The following is a 21,155-nucleotide window of genomic DNA, read 5'->3' as shown; positions in this document are numbered from 1 at the left end:
AATCCAAGAAGAGGGCAGATCTAAATTGTGATTTTTTAAAACTGATTCCTACAGAAAAAAAAAACAAAAAAAAAACACAGACACACACACATACCCCCTCCCCCCACACACACATACACCAGGGAACTCTGATCAATAGCCATTCTACAGAATCTTGCGAATCGATGGTTGGCCAATTTGCCATGGCCAACGCGTGCACAGACCAACCCCACAGCTGGTTAAGATCATCAATAAGCTTTTTACGTCACAGGCTGAATCGTGCCCACTACGGAGCCATGTCCAATCACGCATCTCCATTCCACTCCCTATGGACTCTATGGGAGACTCTAACCAGTCTCTCAGACTGAGATCATTGAGAACCTTCGCTTGTTAGATTCTGAATTTTTTAAATGCTGCAAATCTGCATGTTAGCTCTTAAGATGTTCTGAATGACTAATTTTCCATAAATCAAACCTAATTACTGTGTCTTTTAGACTAGGCTACAGTCTGTGGCTAGAAAAGAAACTTTCAGCCTTATTTGTATTGGAACATTTAAGCAGGGACTTTGTTTCCCCCTAGTAATGAAACTCTCGCATCTGGACGGCAAAATCCTTACCACAGAGCGAGTGAGTTTAGTACCCCAATATTTGCATGATGTGGTCACATGATTACACTTCATTCACAATGTGGGACCCAAATGATACTGGAGTAATCAACTTAGATCCACTATCTAAGTTGGTGCATCCAAAAACTTTTTTAATTCTGACATGAGGCAACATCTGCCTGGAATATTACAGAGATGTGGATCTGGATTGGACTTAAATTATCAGACCACCGCTAACTTCTGTGACAAAAATAACGTAATTTTGCCTGTAACTTTCTCAGAGAAGGTGGGAGAACAGCAACGTTCATGGCAATGGCGCACTAATGTGCTATCGTCAACTACCGCAATGGTTATGCTCTATAGCATGGCTTCTAGAATGTGTTTGGAATTCCCTATTATTCACAGCACACTGTTTCTCTATGGGAAAAGAAATAGAGTGCAGATGGCTTCGCCAAATGCACTGTATATGGCTGAAAAAGGTTATATTTGGCATTTTGCTCTTCTCAATAGACAGCATTTAACTGACCAGACCACCTAAAACACAGACCTGCAGTAAATGCTACAATTACTGTGATTTTATACTTATAAGACCAAATGAATAAATATTTTTTATAAGAAATGTGTACTAAAGGGCCAAATTGCCATCTCAATGATCATATGTAGGTATTGTTCATTGTATTTATGTAGTATTTGTTTCACTGCTTGCTGAATTTTAATAATATTTTTTAAAAGTTAATCTCTGGAGTTCTCTTGCTGTTACAGGGGTAAGGGAGCAGCAAGATTAATTACACTTCTGTGCCACCTTAAGTGTCACTGAACGAAAGGTTAAGGACAATTTGTGTGATGTAGTGCTGCTGTCATGCAAAAAACCTTTGTATCTCCCACACTGGTAACTTTACATGAAAAGGAAAGAAACAATGTAAGTCAATGTAAAACGATTTTGGAACAATTCTATTGGTCCATTAATGACACAATTTTGATACAATGTAAAGAACAACTGCCAGATTCAAACTATGTCATAATGTGGAGATACAATGATAATTAAGTATTAACCAAAAATCAAGGGTATTAAAAATGTGTTTAATCTGTTGTGTTGGAGTAGCTGTCTCTACTCTCCAGGGCAGGCATCCTACTAGATTTTGGAGCATTGCTGTGATTTGCTATTGTATTCACTGACAATAGCATTAGCGAGGTCAGGATGTTGGATGATCACCACCCCACCTCATCCAAACGCTCCTTTCCAGAGAACACTGCTCCACAGCTGAATACTGGAGGAGGGAGTGTGTGGGCATATCCCTCTGGCATTCTGCATAGTGTCAATAGGTTCATGTGTATCTGCTCCAGAGAGTTCTAATTTATTGGCAGTACTTCTCTACAGGGGCTAGACAATTGGTGTGTGTTCATTTGCATATCTGTTTCAGCAATAGGTGCAACTTAAAATAGCTGAATACGTTTGTTAGAATAAATATGAACATACATTTGGACACACATCTTTTATAGATTAAAATGGAAAAAAGGGAACAAATCAGTGAATATGTCTGAAATTTCACAGCGTTGCCAGATTAGTGGAATTAATTGGATTAGCAGGAGATTCCTGTTCCGCAAACTACATCATGGGATGATCCAATGATTAATCACACTATTCATTCTGGAAGACGCATTACAATTGTCAGGTGGTTGACACTGTTAAGGGGCATATCTTTTGCTATTACAGGAATGACCTTTTAACCTCTAACAGAGATTAGAGATGAAGGAAACTTCCACTGTGTTTAGCTATAGAACTAGCCTCTGAAGATTTTCTAGTTCTGGTGTTTAAAGCAGTTTAGAAATGCCTTGTTCATTAATGAATGAGTATAATACAGTGTGTTAGAGCAGGGTCAAACCTAGGATGAATACAGGACCAGTACTTTAGCTTCATATCCACAGTCAATAAAGACTCTAGGCTTAGACAGTCCATCCTAAATCTAAGCTCCTTTTTAAGTATCAAATAACGCACAATTGCCTTTAACATTTCAGTCTATTACAAACACAACTTGACAGCCTATCAGCGTTCCATTCAACAGAGTATTGTGATACAAAAGGGGTAACGCAATTCCATCAGCGAGACAGGATTATGTTCTCCCACTGTGCTTGTTCCACATATATTAGTCACGAAGACAAAAGGCCAATTTGTTCTTGCAAGGCCCAATCTGAAGCTAATTCACTTTGCATGGGTATACAAAAGTGGGACAGATCTTAATAGCATTGAAAAATATATATATATCTAGACATTCCGAAAAAAAAAAAGAAAAAAAACATGATGTCAAGTGACTGGCTAGCTTGCAGAGTCTGAAGCTTAAGCTCATGCGACGCTATGGGTATGTTTATTGGAAGAAGAACATTCCCTGGCCTTTGATTTCATTTCATGCTAATTAGCTGCAGCGGTGCTGGGAGCTGGACGCAGATTAAAATGGAGGAGGCCTGGGCTGAGCTGCTGTCTCAGCAACAGCTAAACGGCTCAGAAATGACTGCACAACTGTTACCTGCTTAGGAGAATCAAAGCACCTAATCCCTGTCAAAGGGATAACAGTATCCAGCAACATCCTGTAATTACAGTGACACTTCAGTACACAGAGCTAGAACCAATCAACAATGCTAGCAAAACACATTTAGGAGGAGCTTTTTTTTATTTGGCACATTGCTTTATCACCCCAGGTTCTCTTAAATGCTTTGAAGTCTCCTTCACTCTCTCTCCCTTCTTTCCTGTTTCATGGGAAAACAGTCTGTGTAAGCCTTGGTAAATGTGCAAATGCACTGTGTATGAATCCTGCACTTCTCAAATAGTGTTGTCTATATTTCACAATATTTATTTGCCAACCCCAACTGTCAATGCACTTACATTCCCTTTGGCCTCTGTAATCCCCCAGTCTATAACGCACAGAACATATTACTACGTGACAGATTCCCCAGGCAGTTCATGAACAAAGTAGAAGTCTGGACATTTCTAAAGCAGTTCGGTTGCAACAGATCTTGAGAAACCGTCTTTCGCAAATAAACTCAATAAGTAAGATTCCCTACACAACAGAGTGGGACTCCCTCTGCAATATCTTTGAGTTTGGACTTATAAGGGGTGGGTTTATCACGTAAAGAGGAATAAGATGGAGGTAAGGAGATGAAGGTGTTGCGGCTAGGACATCATGCCATGTTTCTGAATGCACTATTTGATCTGGGATACACTGAGATGCTAACAGTCCACTGAAACAAGCCTTTCAGGTAATACGTATTGCCAAAGAAATGACTACTTGTCATTTGCTGCGTATCTAAGAGTAACTCAGGATACAAAAGCAGGAAACAAACAAACAAACAGCTGAATGAATGAATAAATGAATGAAAAGTGAGACAGCAGAACAAAGACAGCTATCTTTCTTTGTTTCAGAATCTCAACACTTTCAGTCTAAGCAGCTAAAATGTTTGCAGGGTTGTTTTTTCCCCATTCTTCTCATTTTGATTTTTTTTTATTTGCCTCTGTCTTCTCAATTTGCCAGGCTTTAGTTTCATTTCACTGGATGGATTCTTCCACAGGGGCTGTGTTAGCAGCGAATGTGTTGGCCATGAAGACGACGAGACACATGCTTGTTTAGCTGCTGAATGAAGTGTGTGCCGATGCATGGCTTGTACACGTTGTTTCATGTCATCGGAGGTGTGTGGATGATGAATCACTTTCACCATGCTGCCATCTCCACAGAAATTGGACTACGAGAAGCATAATGCTTGCTGACAGCCTGTCTGGTAAATGTGCACCTCTAAAAGGTTAGATCAAGCCAAATCTGCTTTGAACCAAGTGCTGTGAATAAAGTATCATTGCAAGAATTTGGGAGATGACTCCATTTCCTGCAAGTATGTGGTCTATCGTTACTAGAAACCCTTTTGAATTACCCAGATTTGTGCTTTGATTACTAATGAGAAACAGTCCCAAACCATGATGCTCCCTCCACCATGCTTCACAGTAGCACTGAACATAGCATTGTGTTTAGCATCTGTGCTACAAGCTAATCTTTTCTCTAAAGGACTGTGGGAAATTAAGGTGGTGTTGAGCATCTACAGTGGTCTTGGAGTGATTTTAACAGGACCCTCACTTTTGCGGAGAGTGACAACAGTCTTTGAAGTCTTTCACCCAGGTCTTTAGCAATGTTTTTGTAGACATTTACAGATTCATGTGTCTCCATAACACACTTCTTAGGCCTTGATGCTCTGCTTACACTAATTAATTGTTCCTGAAACAAACAAATCTGTCAGTCACCTGGTTTAGTGTGCCTTTATTAATGAGCATGTATCCCAGATCAAATATGAACAGGTTCACTTACTTTTTCTAGCCTGCACTATGGATGTTCATTCGATGTGCTCAACCAAAGACATGAACAGTACAACTGTTTGTATGTTCTTAGTTTAGTTAGTAATTGTGACTTAGATAATGATCACAGTATATTTTATTAATAATCAATACAGATACCCAAGTAATTCTGAAGAGATTTCTTACCTACCTACTATTTATGTGCACTTGAGCATGATTTTTGTGTGGACTGCTAATTAGTACCATGTCATGTCATGTTCTGCCATTTCAATCTTGCTCTGCTACTCTACTGCTTCATTCTCTACCCTTCCTTCAAATGAGAAACGCTTGTCCCTCAGGGTTGATTGAAGTCTCCATCTGTTCCTCATCTTCTCCCTTCTGATCTGTGCTTGTTGTTTTTTTTTTTTTTAGCTGCTAGTGAGATGTGTGTCCGGTGCTCTTTTTTATTGACAGCTGTCACTTAGCGGCACATTCCTGTCATCAATATGGAAACTCCGCTGACTGAAATTGTCTAAATTGGTCGCCATCATGCCAGCGTTGCTTCAGGATACAACAGCCGTGATGGGCACAGACACAATCGCATATGCTGTAAATATAAGCTGATACTTGAAAGAATCTGCTTTAATTTTGTGCTTTTGTGCAAATCTGGAAATAGATCTTCAGTGTATATTTCCAAAGTTGGCTTCTCCTGCCGAAGTCCAGTACTAAATTTGCTCTGAATGGCTGCACTCATTGCTGTCTGGACGTCTGCTGGTATGCGACAAGACCATGGTTTACGGCTCTCAAACAAACACATGGATGTGGAAAAGCAGATATCATTAGCCAATTAGCATCATGCTGAGATACAAAAGACCCAGCTTAAAAAAAAGGTCTTCGAGAGAGGACAACAACACAGCTCCTCCCCAAACAACTTCAATGTGGGTTTGAGGACTAATCGAACTGTAAGGATATATATATGCTATAGTCAACAACCTTTTAGGCTAATCTATGAAGCTTCCTCAATATTATCAACATCTGCCTAGACACACATAAGGCCAAAATCCAATCTTAAAAATAAAGGTTCTTTAAATGATTCTTTGAGTGATGACACAGAAGAACTACCAGCGGTTTCTGAAGAAGTTTCTTAAATTAGTTTTTGAGGAAAAGTCACACTCATACATCTCTACATATTCTTCCAAGCATGGGTCATTAGGGTGCCAAAAGTGGCTCTTCCCTGCACAGCTCAAAGAACCATCTGAGGCTTCTTTAATTTTAGGAATGAGGGTCTTACTTTGGCCACCCCCGATGTTAATCACCATCAGTCATTTTATTCCTGCTACTTGATCTTGCAGACAGTGACAACTTCTTCCCACTTCTTGGTTCAACGCCTGTCTCACTGAAACTCAGCACAGGTCAAGTGGCCTAACTGTCATTTCTTAGCCCCCTTCATGCTGCACATGACAACATCTTTATTATTCTGCTTGTGTCATCGCCTTTAAAGGGAAGTGAGCTCACCCCATCATCTCAAACTGCTGGCAGGGCGCCACACATCTTAAATGCCCTCTCGTGATTAACGCATTCCCTTTAATTGCACTAGACCCTGCAAGATGAAGTCAAGGCACTAGCACATCAATAAATAATGGCTAAAAAGCACAACGGCTTTTGACTTTCCACATCACTGCTCCCCATGGACGGGTGGGTGGTGCGTGTTCATTATTTCCTGACTGACACACGTCTCTTAATGTGAGATTACGGAGCAGATACAGGCCAGTGAGCAACTCTTTCCAGTTTTATAATAGAAGACGTAGGAGGGGTGGTGAAAAAAGAAACCTCCTCAGGCGCTCCAGGACAAAAACTCTGCGAGGCATGTGTGAGCTGAGCTTAGTACAGACTTAATTTAAAATGTCTGGGGGAAAAAAAAATCCTTCTCTACTTAGCCAAACTCTGGAACATCCATTTAGCAAAGTCAAGGTTCAGGTTTTAAGAGGAGCACATTCATTCACACCTAAGTGCCTTTTAACCACTGTCATTATACTGAGAGGATTTAACCTGCCATATGTGTTACAGGGTGAAAAAGGTGGAATTCTGTCCTTTTTTCTGTTTTTTTTTTTTTTTAACCTTCACAACCATTATCAGCACTGCAGCTCTGATGAAAAGACGATCTCTGGCACTTTCCCCCCCTCTTTATCACTTACAGGGAATTGCAAAAAAGGAGAGAGGAGAAGTGACTTTGAGGTGTCTGAGGTGAGGGATTTTTGTTACTTTTTAAACTCAGGGAGTGAATTTCTGTCACTACTTGCTAGAAACACAGCTATGTCACCAGCCGAACACTTGTTAATTTCCCAAAGAAGCTGAATCAGGTGTGTCAGACTGAGGAAAACATGACACTGAGCAGAACCTAGCTTTTTCAGTGTTAAGGGACTGAGAGATATCTTCTCTGATTTGTTTAAGATTTAGGCAGACTATCAGTGAGACACCTCAAGCCAAGTCCATTTTGCATTACTACTCAGTGCTGACCAAGCTATCTGTTCTCCTTAGCATTTTATACAGCTAAATTACTACTTAGTATTATGTGAGAATTGATTGTTTATGCTATGGGGCGCCCCCTACATTTTGGGGATTGTAATTTACTTTAACACCACTGCAGTAAATAACATAGTCATCAGCCATAACATTATAATCACCTGTCAGTTATTGTGTATGTGCCCCTTGTGCCTGTAAAACAGCTCTGAGCTGCCGAGGCATGGACTTCACAAGACCCTTAAAGTATTGTTAAAGTCCTGTCCAGATGGGCTAGCCTTCCCTTCTTACGTGCATCAAAGAGCCTTGGGCACTCAGGACCATTTTCGGTAGGTGCTGACCACTGCAGACCGGGAACACCCCACAAAACACCCCACCCCGCTGTTAAGATGCTCTGACCCCGTCGTGGCGCCATCACAATTTGGCCCTTGTGTCCCCTCAAAGTGGCTCAGATTCTTACGCTTGCCCATTTTCCTGCTTCCAGCACATCACCTTCAAGAACAGTTGCTAATAAAGTAGATCTAATACTATAGATCTCGCCCTGTGGCAGGTGTTATTGTAACTAGATTATCAGTGTTATTCATTCTTTAGTATTTTACAACATCCTCAATATGACTCAGCTAATCCGATTTGAAAGCCCGGACTGTGTAATAACTAGATTTTAATGACGTTTAACTGAAATTGGATTTTCACCACACACAGTATCACCTGACCTCCACTACATATTTAAAAACCCCAAATTCGAGCTGGAATGAGCAGAGATTGTTTGGCCCTTTAGGTGGAGTACAGGCATTTCAGGCAAAGGCCTGATGAGGGACAGACTCATTTTTCAAGGTGACGAGGATGGGCAGCAGCATGGGGACGACTGCGTCCGCCTGCAGCTGCCAGACTGTCTCTGGGCTCTCGTTTCCTCTTTCTGTCCACACTGTGGGTTTGGCTGGCAGATTTTCTCTTGGCACAGTGAGCATTTTTTCCCGTCCTAAACACATGAGCACACATAAGCATACACACATGTACATACATAATTGCACTTGCGCGCACACACACACACCACTAAGTCCTGAGCATGCATACAAAGCTGAGCAAACAGAATGATAATCAGGAACACATAACTGCTAGCTCACTTCTCTCTTACTTCCATTTTCTCCTGTTCAATCTCTCTCTCTTCCTTCCTTTACTCTCTTTCTCTCTCTCTCTCTCTGTCTCTCTCCTTTATTTTTTTATTTTTTCACTGTCTTTCTCTCACACATACACCTCATCTTTTTTCAGTAAAGACATCTTGGCAAGTCCAGGTCCTGATTCCAAAGATAAATTCCACACTTACTGATCTGTATTATGTGACATTTAGAAAAACTGACCCATTCCCAAATTCGAGCTGGATGCTTAAGGCGATGGGGTGTGTGACTGCAGCTGAATTTCAGTTTAACATTCATTCATTCATTCATTCAATCTCTTATCCGCATCTTCTTGGTCAGAGACACTGGAATCAGGACCAGAGCTTACCTGGAATCATTGGGAGCAAGGCAGGAATACCCAGACAAAGGGTGCCAGTCCATTGTGGAGTATAACACTCACCTATTCACTTACACCTAGGGGCAATTTAGCATAGCCAATTCACCTATAGTGTGTGTTTTTAAGAGGTGGACAGAAAGCTGGAGGAAACCTACATGGACAGAGAAAAAAACACACACCAACTCCTTACAGATAGCGAACGAAGCAAGGATCGAACACACTACTCCAGACCCCTGGAGCTGTGTGACGCACAGAGGAGTTTGCAGTCTGGAATTGAATGAATGCATGTATTTTTAAGGAATCTTCTGAATCTACACAAAATTTGCAGAGCTAATCATTCAGAATTCATTAGTACAACAAAAACATTCCTGTCTCTAAAATAAACCTTAATCTTCAACATAAAAGAGAAAATCCAGCATTTCACACTCTAAACACTGAAGAGATGAGAAGGTAACCCGTGTCTTGGGAAGGTCAAACATAACAACACTGCTCTTTTCTCAGCTGACATCACTTTATACGCTGCAAAAATACCAGTCTTTTGTCATCACTGTTCCAGGGAAACCTCTTTAGATGTTCGGTCAAAAAGATTCTCTGTGCTTGTCAGCCATGTAAGTGATTCAGAGAAGATGATAATATACTGCGCTTTAGAGTGTCCTCCAGACAGGGTGAGATACTGTAGAGTTGATAGACCATGATATATTGCAGACTTGATAGACCACTTTGCACAATTCCCTCACAAAGTGCCTCAGTACTGTACTAGCCACTTCTGGTGCGAGGAGTGTGTTCACACTTCAAACCTGATTTCAAATCTGTAAATATTAGCTAACTGATAACACATGCAAAGCATTTGATGACTGAATGCTAAGCTGGCCACAATTCTCAGAATTCTGTTAGGTGCTTTCTGACTGGCATGTTTACAGTTACACATCAAATCTATCCAATCTATCCAGAGTCTTGTGGAGCGAGATCTACGAGCTGGATTGCAAAATGTGTAACAACCACAGTGTGACACTTTTAAAAAGCACCTCTCTTTAAACATCTAGAAGCCATTAAGTGGGACAGCCTCACATGTTTGCCCATGCATATCAACTTATCTCCTTTGGGTGTGATTTACTATTAGTAAAGTGGCTTGAGAGAGTAGCTGTTAATGACACAACATATTGCAGGGAGGAACCATTGCCCAAAAATTGCTACACTATTCTATACCAATAAAAGCAAATAATGCTATAAAAACAACTGCACTGGCAGATTTAACCGTGGATAGGCCACTAAATTCAAAGTTTGATATTTTCACAGTTTGACCATCAATGTATATAAACAGTAGTGGGCAAAAAAATAGGCACCTGTGCGGATTATCAATTAACTCCTTACCTGGGCAGTAAGTAGTTATTTACTCAGTAAAACAGGAATATTAGAATAAACACTAATAACATTCATACAGAAGATACTGATTTTACTTCACTGTGTTTATTAAAACATCTCCAAAGCTTATCATCCAAAACCTGGTTTGGTAAACCAGTGCTTAATGGTGTTAAATCAGGTGAGCTGGTAATAGAATGGACACCGTTCATGTGCTGGCTGATGGAGAAAGCTGGAACCAAGCTCTGTTCTTCAAACCAGCTCATGAGATTTCAACAACCAGTGAAGACCATGTTTTTATCCTTTAATTTATTTTTTATATTGGGACTAGAATAGCTAATGGATCTTATTAATAACACATATTAAAACTCCTTTACCTTTAAGGTCCAGGTTGCGGGCTCCATTGGAGTGCTGGGTGACGGTGTGGGAGTCGATCTTGAGTGTGTGCATATTGTTGGTGTCGCGGGAAACCACCACATTGTGCCACTGGTTGTCGTTCAGCGGCTTGTCCGAATTGCCTTTCATCAAAGAGGGTCCATTCCCCAGGTCAAACACATAGTGGACATATCTGAGAGACAAAGACAAAATCTTTGTCTTTTACATCATAGCTTTTATATTGTAAGTTACTGAAAATCATTACTTTTACCTAGAGTGTATTTTCTTTCATTTCTGAACTTCTAAAACTTGTTTTAAGATAACAATGTGATTTAGAAGGATAAGAAACTCACGGTTTCTTTTATTATTGCTATTATTATTAGTAATATATATTAATATGGAGGAGTATGTGAATTAATGGAACAGAAGAAATCAATGCAGAATGTGAAACGGACATTTAGTGCTCTAATAACTGGGTTATTATGCGTTATAACCATGTAATAACATTGTAACTATTGCTGATGTATTGTTATACTGTTACAAGTCATTAGAGTTATTATAGTTACTACAGACACTTCATATGAAGTGGCAGCAGACATATTAATTCTGAAATTTGCTTTACTTTCTCTAGGACAAAGGAGCAAACCTGTCAGTTCTGAAGAACTGAGAACAATTGCCTTTGTGAAGGATCTAGATGAGTCTGAATGATAATGCTGCACTGGGATGTTGACACTGGTTTGAAGAGAATGATATTAGACAACATTAGTCCTGCTTAATTGAATGCATTGAACTCTGTTCTCACATAAAAAGCTTCTGGATCACGGTATTGCTTCTCAAACACTACAGGATGAAGTTCCCACTTAATAGATTGCTACTAATAAAATAACAGTGTAAAGGTAGAAAATATAGAAAATGCCCATCCTCAGTTTAGAGTTTAGAGTAGACGGTGTACAACAAGCAAACAGTATTATAAGCCAGCTAAGAGCAAACACATAAATAAATAAACAGAAGTATAGATTTTTAGAAATATAGATTTGCTAGGGTCTCTTAGGGTGTCCTATTGCATTCATACTGAAATTTAACTGTTAACTGCTGCTTGCTCTCTTTTGCTCTCTCTCTCTCTCTCTGAATAGGATAACTGCAGTATTCATTTGCCTAAGGCCTTACAACCTGGTGACATTCCTCCTTGCATATCTCCTTCTGTGGAAGATAAAACGAAGCCTTAAACCACCAATGTTTATCAAATATCACACCAGCGTCACCTACCTCAGTCTGAACCCTTCAGGAGGGGAAGAAAACAGAATTCTCCATTTTGTGAAGCAACAACAGCTTGTGTTCTCTGGGTGAAAAGTAAGCTTTGCTCTTTCCTCAAATGTTCTTAGGGTTGGCCAAACTACTTAAACATGCATTTCAAAACATATAGGGTTCTTGCTGAATGGATAAACAGCTGCTTAAATATAATCCATTTTCATGTTTACATTGATGATAATATTTTGTATATTAGATATATAACCTGCCCATGAGTGTAATACGCCCTTATTGTGCTGTGATTAAAGAGGAGTGCATTTCATTATCTGAAACAAACATAAAGCTATGAGCAATGACTCATAGCTGTATACCTATGAGATATAAGAGATACTGCAGCCAGCAAGTAATTACTAAACAGCCCACATCAGTACGTTATTCATCATCTGCTTACCCAATTACATTTCCTCAAACAAATTGACTGTATTGATATATATATGCAGAGATGTGAGTTCCTGGATTGTTAATAATAACTGATAATTAACATTACTGTAAATAACTCCATCTACACATTTGACAAATGGTCTGGTCCACAGTCCACAGTGACTTATGATGCTCCCATACGAAAATCGGTTTACATGGCATGTATGTATAGATTTCAAATATATGACACATAGAAAAGTAGATGAAATGTGTTGTGTACTGAAATATACATGTGATACATATGCCAAATTATTTGAAATTGGCCATTTTCAACTATGAGGTTTATGTTTCAGTGATATATCAACATTTATGTCTAACACATATATTTAACAAAATCAAAAATGGCAACTGTACAGAAAAATTACTAGAGCATTTCTATTGGTCCATTTATACTTTCAGAAAAGGGGAATACCTGTTTTCACTCATACAATAACACTGTTAAAAGTTCCATGATGAACCTTTAGGGGTTTTTCAAGTTGAAACTGCAGAAGCTCTCTTAGAGGTTCCTCCTCAGTTTCAAATTGAAGAAGCTTCAAAAGTTTCTCAAAAACTTTAAATATTTTTAACAGGGTACACTTACCATGAAAATGGGACACAATGAAATTTAACAAATGCCAGATTCAAATAATGTCAAAAATAAAAAGGCTTTTGCTAGGTGTCTTACATTGCACGATCACTGAAATTTATACTATGTTTACTACATACTACATGTACTCCACTTCACTGTTTACTATATACTACTATGTGTATTTACATACCAATGACAAATATATGTGCACAATATATGTACATACAATTTGAAACATATGCCCATATTCTCTGTGTTATGTGCATAAATGGCCATATATTAGATTTTCATATAGGCTAAGTGATTGTACCATTACAAGTCTTGATAAAGGACTGGTAAACTTTGATATTTCTTTTCAAACTATCGACTCAATGTTCAGAATTGCATGTATGGTGCTGTGGAGTTGTGCACAATGCAGAATTACAGAAATGCCCAGCAGCAGTAGACCAGCATTTGTGAGAGCAAAAACAGCATTAATGGCTGCAATTATCAGCTACAACTTCAATATTGGACCAGTAATAATATTACAAGTTCCCATTTATTAGGGATTACAACATCTCTAGTCTCAAACTCCAACTGAAAGTGTGAAACTCACCCTTTAACCAGCTCCACCACGATGAAGTCACTTCCGTCTCCGCTATTGTAGAGGATCAGGCCGTCCGAGCTGGTGGTTTTGAATTGAAAGAACAAGTGCATTGAAGCATAAGCTTGCAGCGTAGCTAAAGCTAGATAGCTTCCTTTACTTCTGAAAGTCACTGGGTCAGCAATGATGTGGCGCATTCCAAAACGAGCATTGAGTTCGCAGTAGGAGATGTCACCATTTTTGCATTGGTCCAGGTAGGGCACGCCGTTGACCATCAGCCCTTGCAGGTGGCCAACGAAGTTGGAGGGGACGACGGAGATGAAGCGTCTTTCCGTCATGATGCCCGTCTCGATGTTATGGAACTCCAGGCGGGTGTGGGCACCAGTCATCTGACCTGTTGGGGGGTGGAGAATGAGAGTTTGTCCAAATGAAGGGTATAAATTCACTAGGGGGGAGCTCGTAATGCTGCTTTCAAATCACGACTGATTCATACCTCTCTGAATGAATCATAAGCAAAGAGGGTAAGGGAAGGATGAAGTGGTTTATCACAGCTCGGTGCAAGTGTGTGAGAGCTATTTTTGAAAGATACTGTGAGTCATGTACTAAGTTTGTTCTGGAAAGTAGATCTGAGTTTGGAACGTGGTACTGCACTGCAGAGCATGAATGCTGGATTGATCATCAGTATTGGAAAGTCAACCATGAAAAATGTTAACTGTCAAAGTCTCCTAAAGCATTTTCAGGTGGTGTTGCAAGGCAACGGATGTGAACGCAGCACTCTATTCAGTTAGCCTCACAGGGTTTTTTCCAAGGCCATTCACTGCAGAGTTCGGATATCTTGCCCAAATAATAGTTTGAGTGGTGGTTATAAGCTCGGGTCATCAAGTTACCTTCCACAGTGACGTTGTCCACAGAGAGCTGCAGGTTCTTGCCTCTGCGCACCACTTTCACTGCATGCCACTCATTATCATTGAGCTTCTGACCAGCGTATAGAGTTTCAGGACCCTTACCTACAGGAGTAGAGAACAGTCAAGCACACAAATACACACACACATACACACTCCAAGAATACAGAAGAAAATACCAGTGTTCTTATACCATGCACACTATGCTTTCAGAAGAGGGGAGTACCTGTTTGCACACATACAATAATACCATAAGAGGTTTCCACCACGGTTTCAAATTAAAGAACCTTCAAAGGTTCCTTTTATCAGTGTACACTCTTAAACATGCTCAACAGTACACTCTCATTCATTCTTGTACTCTTACATGCCTTTGGAAAAGGAGGTAATATAACTAAATATATAAAACCACCATAGAGGAACTATGTTTGGTTCCAAAAAGAACTACATTTGTAAAAGAATTAAAGGTAAAAGGGTCTTTGTCAATTTAAAAGTTTGTCACACTTACAGTACAGCTCTTTTTGGAACCAAAAGTGCATCTTCTAAGGCATCACTCAATGAACTCGTACCAGCACCTTTATTTTTAAAAGTGTAGCCTTAATAGTGCAATATTTATGAGTCCTGTAGGTTAGCTTGCCTATTTACATTTATACAGAGACATATTATATTAGTATTATATTATTATATAAGTTTATGTGGTTTTAGCTGCAGCCATTGTACACCTGAATTTCACAGTTTTCATGTATTAGATACAGAGTAACACAGGCAGTGGCTGAGAGACCTTGCAAATAGAAACAAGAGGAACAAAGGGAAAAAAGGAAAACAAAAGAAAGATGATTATTGTGGCACTAATGTTATGGTAAACAAGGGCATAATGAAGTATTCCTCCTACACACACATCACCGACCCCGGAATAAAACAAGAAAGAAACCAATTATAGAGCCTGTGTGTGTGTGTGTGTGTGTGTGTGTGTGTGTTTGCATATATGGGTAGTATGTGCTCTATCATTACCATAAAGTGAATATAAAGGGCTTCTATTTTTAAATAATAAAAGTTTAATGCAGTATGTTAGCACTGTTAAAGTTTCAAACTGCTAATGTTTAGTTCCCAGGCCACACAGTTTATATACTGAAGCTACAGTGTTAAAACGCCTAGTTTAACATGTGCACTATAACTGTACTATCAGAATGTTCCTACAGAAAGTCATGCTTTTACATCAAACTCTCCAAAGCTCTTTCATGAGACTTTAGTGTTATTTATAGTTCTGCTTCAACACCTGGTTTGGTAAATCAGTTCTTAATGATGGTAAATCGAATCAATCAAGCTGATGATGGCATTGAACATATCCACATGCTGGCTGACTGGTATGTTCAGTAGGATTCTTGAAGCAAGCTTTGTTCCTTTTTACTGTAAATTTTACCTGCATCTGTTCTAAGAACAAATACATGATACTATACAGACAAGACTGTAATCCCTCCTCCGCCATCATAGAAGCTTTGAGCAGTCTGTTGAGCAGTATCTTCAGATGTCTTGGCTGGATAGGAATGTATTTAATGATGTTTAGCTGTTATATCCAAAAATTGTCTCTGACATTTCAAACATAGTGCATCATAGGGGTCAGACTGAGAGAATGGGAAGGCAACAATAGCGTCTGGTAAGAAAAAACAGGGTCATGCGGGTTTGGTGTTGATAAAATGATAAGACCGTATTTTGTCCACTGAGAATGGCTGACAGAGTCTTAATATGGTAACACATTATATTCTCTAACTTATGAATGATAAAATTGACCACACTGGTGTTCAAGTCATTTATGTAAAAGGTATTTTTCACAGCTGGCATTCAGATTCATTGTGTCTGTGTTACAAATGCAAACAGTCCAATAATATGCTCTTTGATTGTTCAATCCATGCGCTAGCCCATAGGGTTTGGTCTTATGAGGCCAGTAACACCATGCTACTACTAGGTCCATATAAATCTTTGGAACCAACTCCAATAGATATTAGTTCAGTTGTCTAGAATAATAGTTTCCAGCCCAAATGTTGCTACAAAATAAAGGAAATAAATTGCAGATGGTTTATGCAGTTGTAATTGCATGGTATACTCTAAGGGCAGCTTCTCAGATTCCTGAACTAATGGCTTTTTGAAGTGCAAACAGTTTTGGTTTAAGTCGATTAAAAACAGAGAAATCAATTAGCCAACACTGATGTTGTTTGTACGACATAAAAAAAATGTTTTTTTGGATCACTTTTGATTTCCTTACAGAACCATGTTTGTAATGAAGATGCAGTTTGAGTCTGAAAGCATAAAGAACCTTTACTTGATTTAAAGCTTCTTAACCACTATTTTTTTTTTATAGTCACATCTCTGTTACAAACATGGGTGTAAAAAGTGGAGTAATGAAATAAATACATTTTGTGAGGAGAAGCATGGCTAAATGCCTAACGTCCTATAAATTTGATCTCTACCTTGTTCACATGTCAAATACGAAAAGTCGGCACAACCCTCCACCACCCTCTCACCTCCCTTTTAACCCTGTCATGTATCATTCCTGGCTCCACATATCAGGTCAGGGGCTGACTTTCCACCACAAAGCAAAAGCCATCCAAACTCCAGCCCAAAGTTCTCTGAGTTCTCCCCTCTCTTTTACAGTCTTTTTATCTGAAGGCATGGTTCGAACTAGCAAAGTACCTTTAGTAGCACTTTTATTTAAATTTGTATGAAGGTAAGTGTGCTTTGAATCATCAATTTAGACATTCAGTAAGAATTAGGCTTAAACGTAGTCTGCTCAAAACAATGAATAAAATATAATTAAATTAAGAGTGACAGACCCTGAGATAGACCTCACTTCACATGAATGAGCAGGTGTCCCAATACTTTTGTCCATATAATGTACATTATTGAGCATAAACTCCCCAGTTAATGAGCATTCACACTCTTAATCTGTTTCCACAGTAAGAAGACAGAATCAACACTGCTAGCCTTGCTGTGAAACCACACTGTTTCAACCTAATGAAGGCTTTAGGAAAGAGCTGTTGAGCTGAACACAGCGTGCTACAGATGTCATACGGGGGGTTTAATAAAAGATAAGAATTGGAAAACACTTCTCTAACATATCTTTACCTTTTGAGTGTTTCTGGAAATTCTCAAAGTGCTATTTCTTTTCCAGTAAAGAACTAATTGATTGGCGAGGCGTAAAAAGACAGGAGCAACTCGGCAAGGCACGCGTTTCGATTCTGGGTTCAACACAAAGACTGTTGCTGTAGATGCTAAGAGTTTTTCAGATTGCTGTAATCAATGAAGAGAGAGAGAGAGAAAGAGAGAGAGAGAGAAAGAGAGAGAGAGAGAGAGAGAGAGAGAGAGAGAGAGAACAGCAACACCTGCACAGGCCTGAACCTAACTAGCGGCTTTTCAACCGAACTATAAAAAGATCCATTCATTATCTTTGCATCGTGTACCTCTGTATAATTGTGGAAACATGGCCTCGGTAGTCATTTTGCTCTGTTTCATTCAGTGTGTGAACTCCCTTGGTGAATTCTTTTTTTCTCCACAATGCAAAAATAATCACAGTGCTTTGTACTGTTTAATTGTACCTGCAGTGGGCCCGATTAATTTTAAACCTGTAAACTAAAATCTGCAGAGTCTTTTATTAAGCACAGGACATTCAGAATTCATTATGTCTCACTCCAGCCTTCGCCTTTACTACTAGAGTGCAACACAATCAGTATAGTGGGCGTATCAGTAAGTCTGAACGTGTTTAAGATTGGATATTTAGATTGGAATGATTTTAATCCAGAGTGGAAGAAGTAAATAAACTTATTAAGATATACATAAATACATGCAAAATAAGTTCCAGTATTTTATTTCTCAGCACATTTAGATTTTTTTATTGCTATAGGCTTCCCTATGTTATTTTTTTATTCAAAATTGTCTTCAAGTTCAAACCATCTTCCATCAAATTCTGCAAATTTGCAAACATAGAAAATATGTTTATCCTCCAAAAAACATATTTCTGTGACTTCAGACTTCATGCTTACTAACCACGTAACGCAGCAAGGCTTATTACACACTAATGTTTATTATTCAGTAACTACAGGGACGTCTGTACAAACTGCTGGGGCTATTCCTTGGTAATACAAGTTTGTAATATCACTTTTGACTCTCTGGCGGGACACAGGCTGCTTAAGCGATTAATATTATTCTTTTTATTCAGACATGGGAGCCATATTAACAATAAAATGCGAGGGTGTGGTATATTTCATCTTAAGATGGCTGCAGTTCTTCGTGTGGTCAAGTTCCTGACCTGAAATATACATATAAATATATGTACAAATTTGAATAAAACACAGTTTTACCTATTTTGAATAACGGGGTGCTTTATGGACCCTGTCTAACATGAAAAAAACAACAGCTAACCAATGTAAAGGAATGTCAGAACTTGCCATTTGTGTTCTTGACTGCTACGGTTAGCAGTTGCTTGCAGTTGCTAAAGGTTCTGATGATGTTGCTTCCTCACTGTCATTTAAAGCAACAGTACATTATTTATTTTGTGTGAATAATTTTAAATAAATATGCTACAAAATATAATATTAAAAAATAAACCCTGATTATGATAAAAGGTTTAATAACAAAAACAATTTATTTAGTGATATTTCAGATGCAAATGTCATGTTGGTCAAAACAGACATGCACTGAAGAAAAATCATTTCAAAATAATATGTAAGATCACAATACAAACAATAGCTTTAAGCTTGTAAACACAATATTTTTGTGCTTTATGCATCATATCAAGCATTGGAGTAGCAAATTGCCTCCGTTTCATAGAATGACTCACGGATGGGAAAAGAAAGAGGGAAAAAAACCCTCTTCCCAGCCTTTTTGCTTTATTGAATAGAATGCATGTACCGATTTTCTAGCACTGCTTTTCACCATTTTAGTGTGAAAACTGACAAAGCCAGTGAAAGAAAAAGAGGAGAGCCTGAGAAAGTGAAGAGTATGAAGATTTGAGGGAGAGAAAGATACAGGGGGCCAGAGAGAAAGAAAGAGATGGAATGAGAGAAAGAAAGGGGAGAGAGAGACAAAAAGAAGGGGAAGGGGACAAAGAGACAAAAAGAAGGGGAAGGGGACAGAGAGACGACAAGAAAGGGAAGGGGACAGAGAGACGACAAGAAAGGGAAGGGGAGAGAGACGAAAAGAAGGGGAAGGGGACAGAGAGATGACAAGAAAGGGAAGGGGAGAGAGACGAAAAGAAGGGGAAGGGGACAGAGAGACGACAAGAAAGGGAAGGGGAGAGAGAGACGACAAGAAGGGGAAGGGGAGAGAGAGACGAAAAGAAGGGGAAGGGGACAGAGAGATGACAAGAAAGGGAAGGGGAGAGAGAGACGACAAGAAAGGGAAGGGGAGAGAGAGACGAAAAGAAGGGGAAGGGGACAGAGAGATGACAAGAAAGGGAAGGGGAGAGAGAGACGACAAGAAGGGGAAGGGGAGAGAGAGACGAAAAGAAGGGGAAGGGGACAGAGAGATGACAAGAAAGGGAAGGGGAGAGAGACGAAAAGAAGGGGAAGGGGAGAAAGAGACGAAAAGAAGGGGAAGGGGACAGAGATGACAAGAAAGGGAAGGGGAGAGAGACGAAAAGAAGGGGAAGAGGACAGAGAGACGACAAGAAAGGGAAGGGGAGAGAGACGAAAAGAAGGGGAAGGGGACAGAGAGATGACAAGAAAGGGAAGGGGAGAGAGACGAAAAGAAGGGGAAGGGGAGAAAGAGACGAAAAGAAGGGGAAGGGGACAGAGATGACAAGAAAGGGAAGGGGAGAGAGACGAAAAGAAGGGGAAGGGGAGAGAGAGACGACAAGAAGGGGAAGGGGAGAGAGAGACGAAAAGAAGGGGAAGGGGACAGAGAGATGACAAGAAAGGGAAGGGGAGAGAGAGACGACAAGAAGGGGAAGGGGAGAGAGAGACGAAAAGAAGGGGAAGGGGACAGAGAGATGACAAGAAAGGGAAGGGGAGAGAGACGAAAAGAAGGGGAAGGGGAGAAAGAGACGAAAAGAAGGGGAAGGGGACAGAGATGACAAGAAAGGGAAGGGGAGAGAGACGAAAAGAAGGGGAAGAGGACAGAGAGACGACAAGAAAGGGAAGGAGAGAGAGACGAACAGAAGGGGAAGGGGAGAGAGACGACAAGAAAGGGAAGGGGAGAGAGAGACGAAAAGAAGGGGAAGGGGAGAGAGAGACGAAAAGAAGGGGAAGGGGACAGAGAGATGACAAGAAAGGAAAGGGGAGAGAGACGAAAAGAAGGGGAAGGGGAGAAAGAGACGACAAGAAAGGATAGGGGAGAGAGACTAAAAGAAGGGGAAGGGGAGAGAGAGATGACAAGAAAGGGAAGGGGACAGAGAGACGACAAGAAAGGGAAGGGGAGAGAGACAAAAAGAAGGGGAAGGGGACAGAGAGACGAGACACGACAAGAAAGGGAGGGGGAGAGAGACGAAAAGAAGGGGAAGGGGACAGAGAGACGACAAGAAAGGGAAGGGGAGAGAGGCGAAAAGAAGGGGAAGGGGAGAGAGAGACGAAAAGAAGGGGAAGGGGAGAGAGAGCCGAAAAGAAGGGGAAGGGGAGAGAGAGACGACAAGAAAGGGAAGGGGAGAGAGACGAAAAGAAGGGGAAGGGGACAGAGACGAAAAGAAGGGGAAGGGGAGAGAGAAAATAAAGTAATGTAAGGGAGAGTGAGAG

At 40.0% G+C, this 21,155-nt stretch overlaps 1 protein-coding gene across 15 annotated transcripts in view; it reads right to left on the bottom strand.

The window, feature by feature from the left end:
- LOC140546486 (neurexin-2-like) overlaps window positions 1-21,155 on the bottom strand; it is an 819,352-nt gene that overhangs the window by 335,501 nt on the left and 462,696 nt on the right. For all 15 annotated transcript variants that reach the window (XM_072669790.1, XM_072669800.1, XM_072669797.1 and 12 more), the window contains 3 exons: window positions 14,425-14,544; window positions 13,550-13,931; window positions 10,661-10,851 (listed from right to left, as the gene is read on the bottom strand). In XM_072669790.1, the coding sequence (XP_072525891.1) occupies window positions 10,661-10,851; window positions 13,550-13,931; window positions 14,425-14,544 (693 nt within the window). The remainder of the gene's footprint in view (window positions 1-10,660; window positions 10,852-13,549; window positions 13,932-14,424; window positions 14,545-21,155) is intronic.

Source organism: Salminus brasiliensis, chromosome 24 (genome assembly GCF_030463535.1).
Source record: "Salminus brasiliensis chromosome 24, fSalBra1.hap2, whole genome shotgun sequence".
In the NCBI taxonomy this organism is placed as follows: domain Eukaryota; kingdom Metazoa; phylum Chordata; class Actinopteri; order Characiformes; family Bryconidae; genus Salminus; species Salminus brasiliensis.
This window is presented reverse-complemented; position numbering and strand designations above follow the sequence as displayed.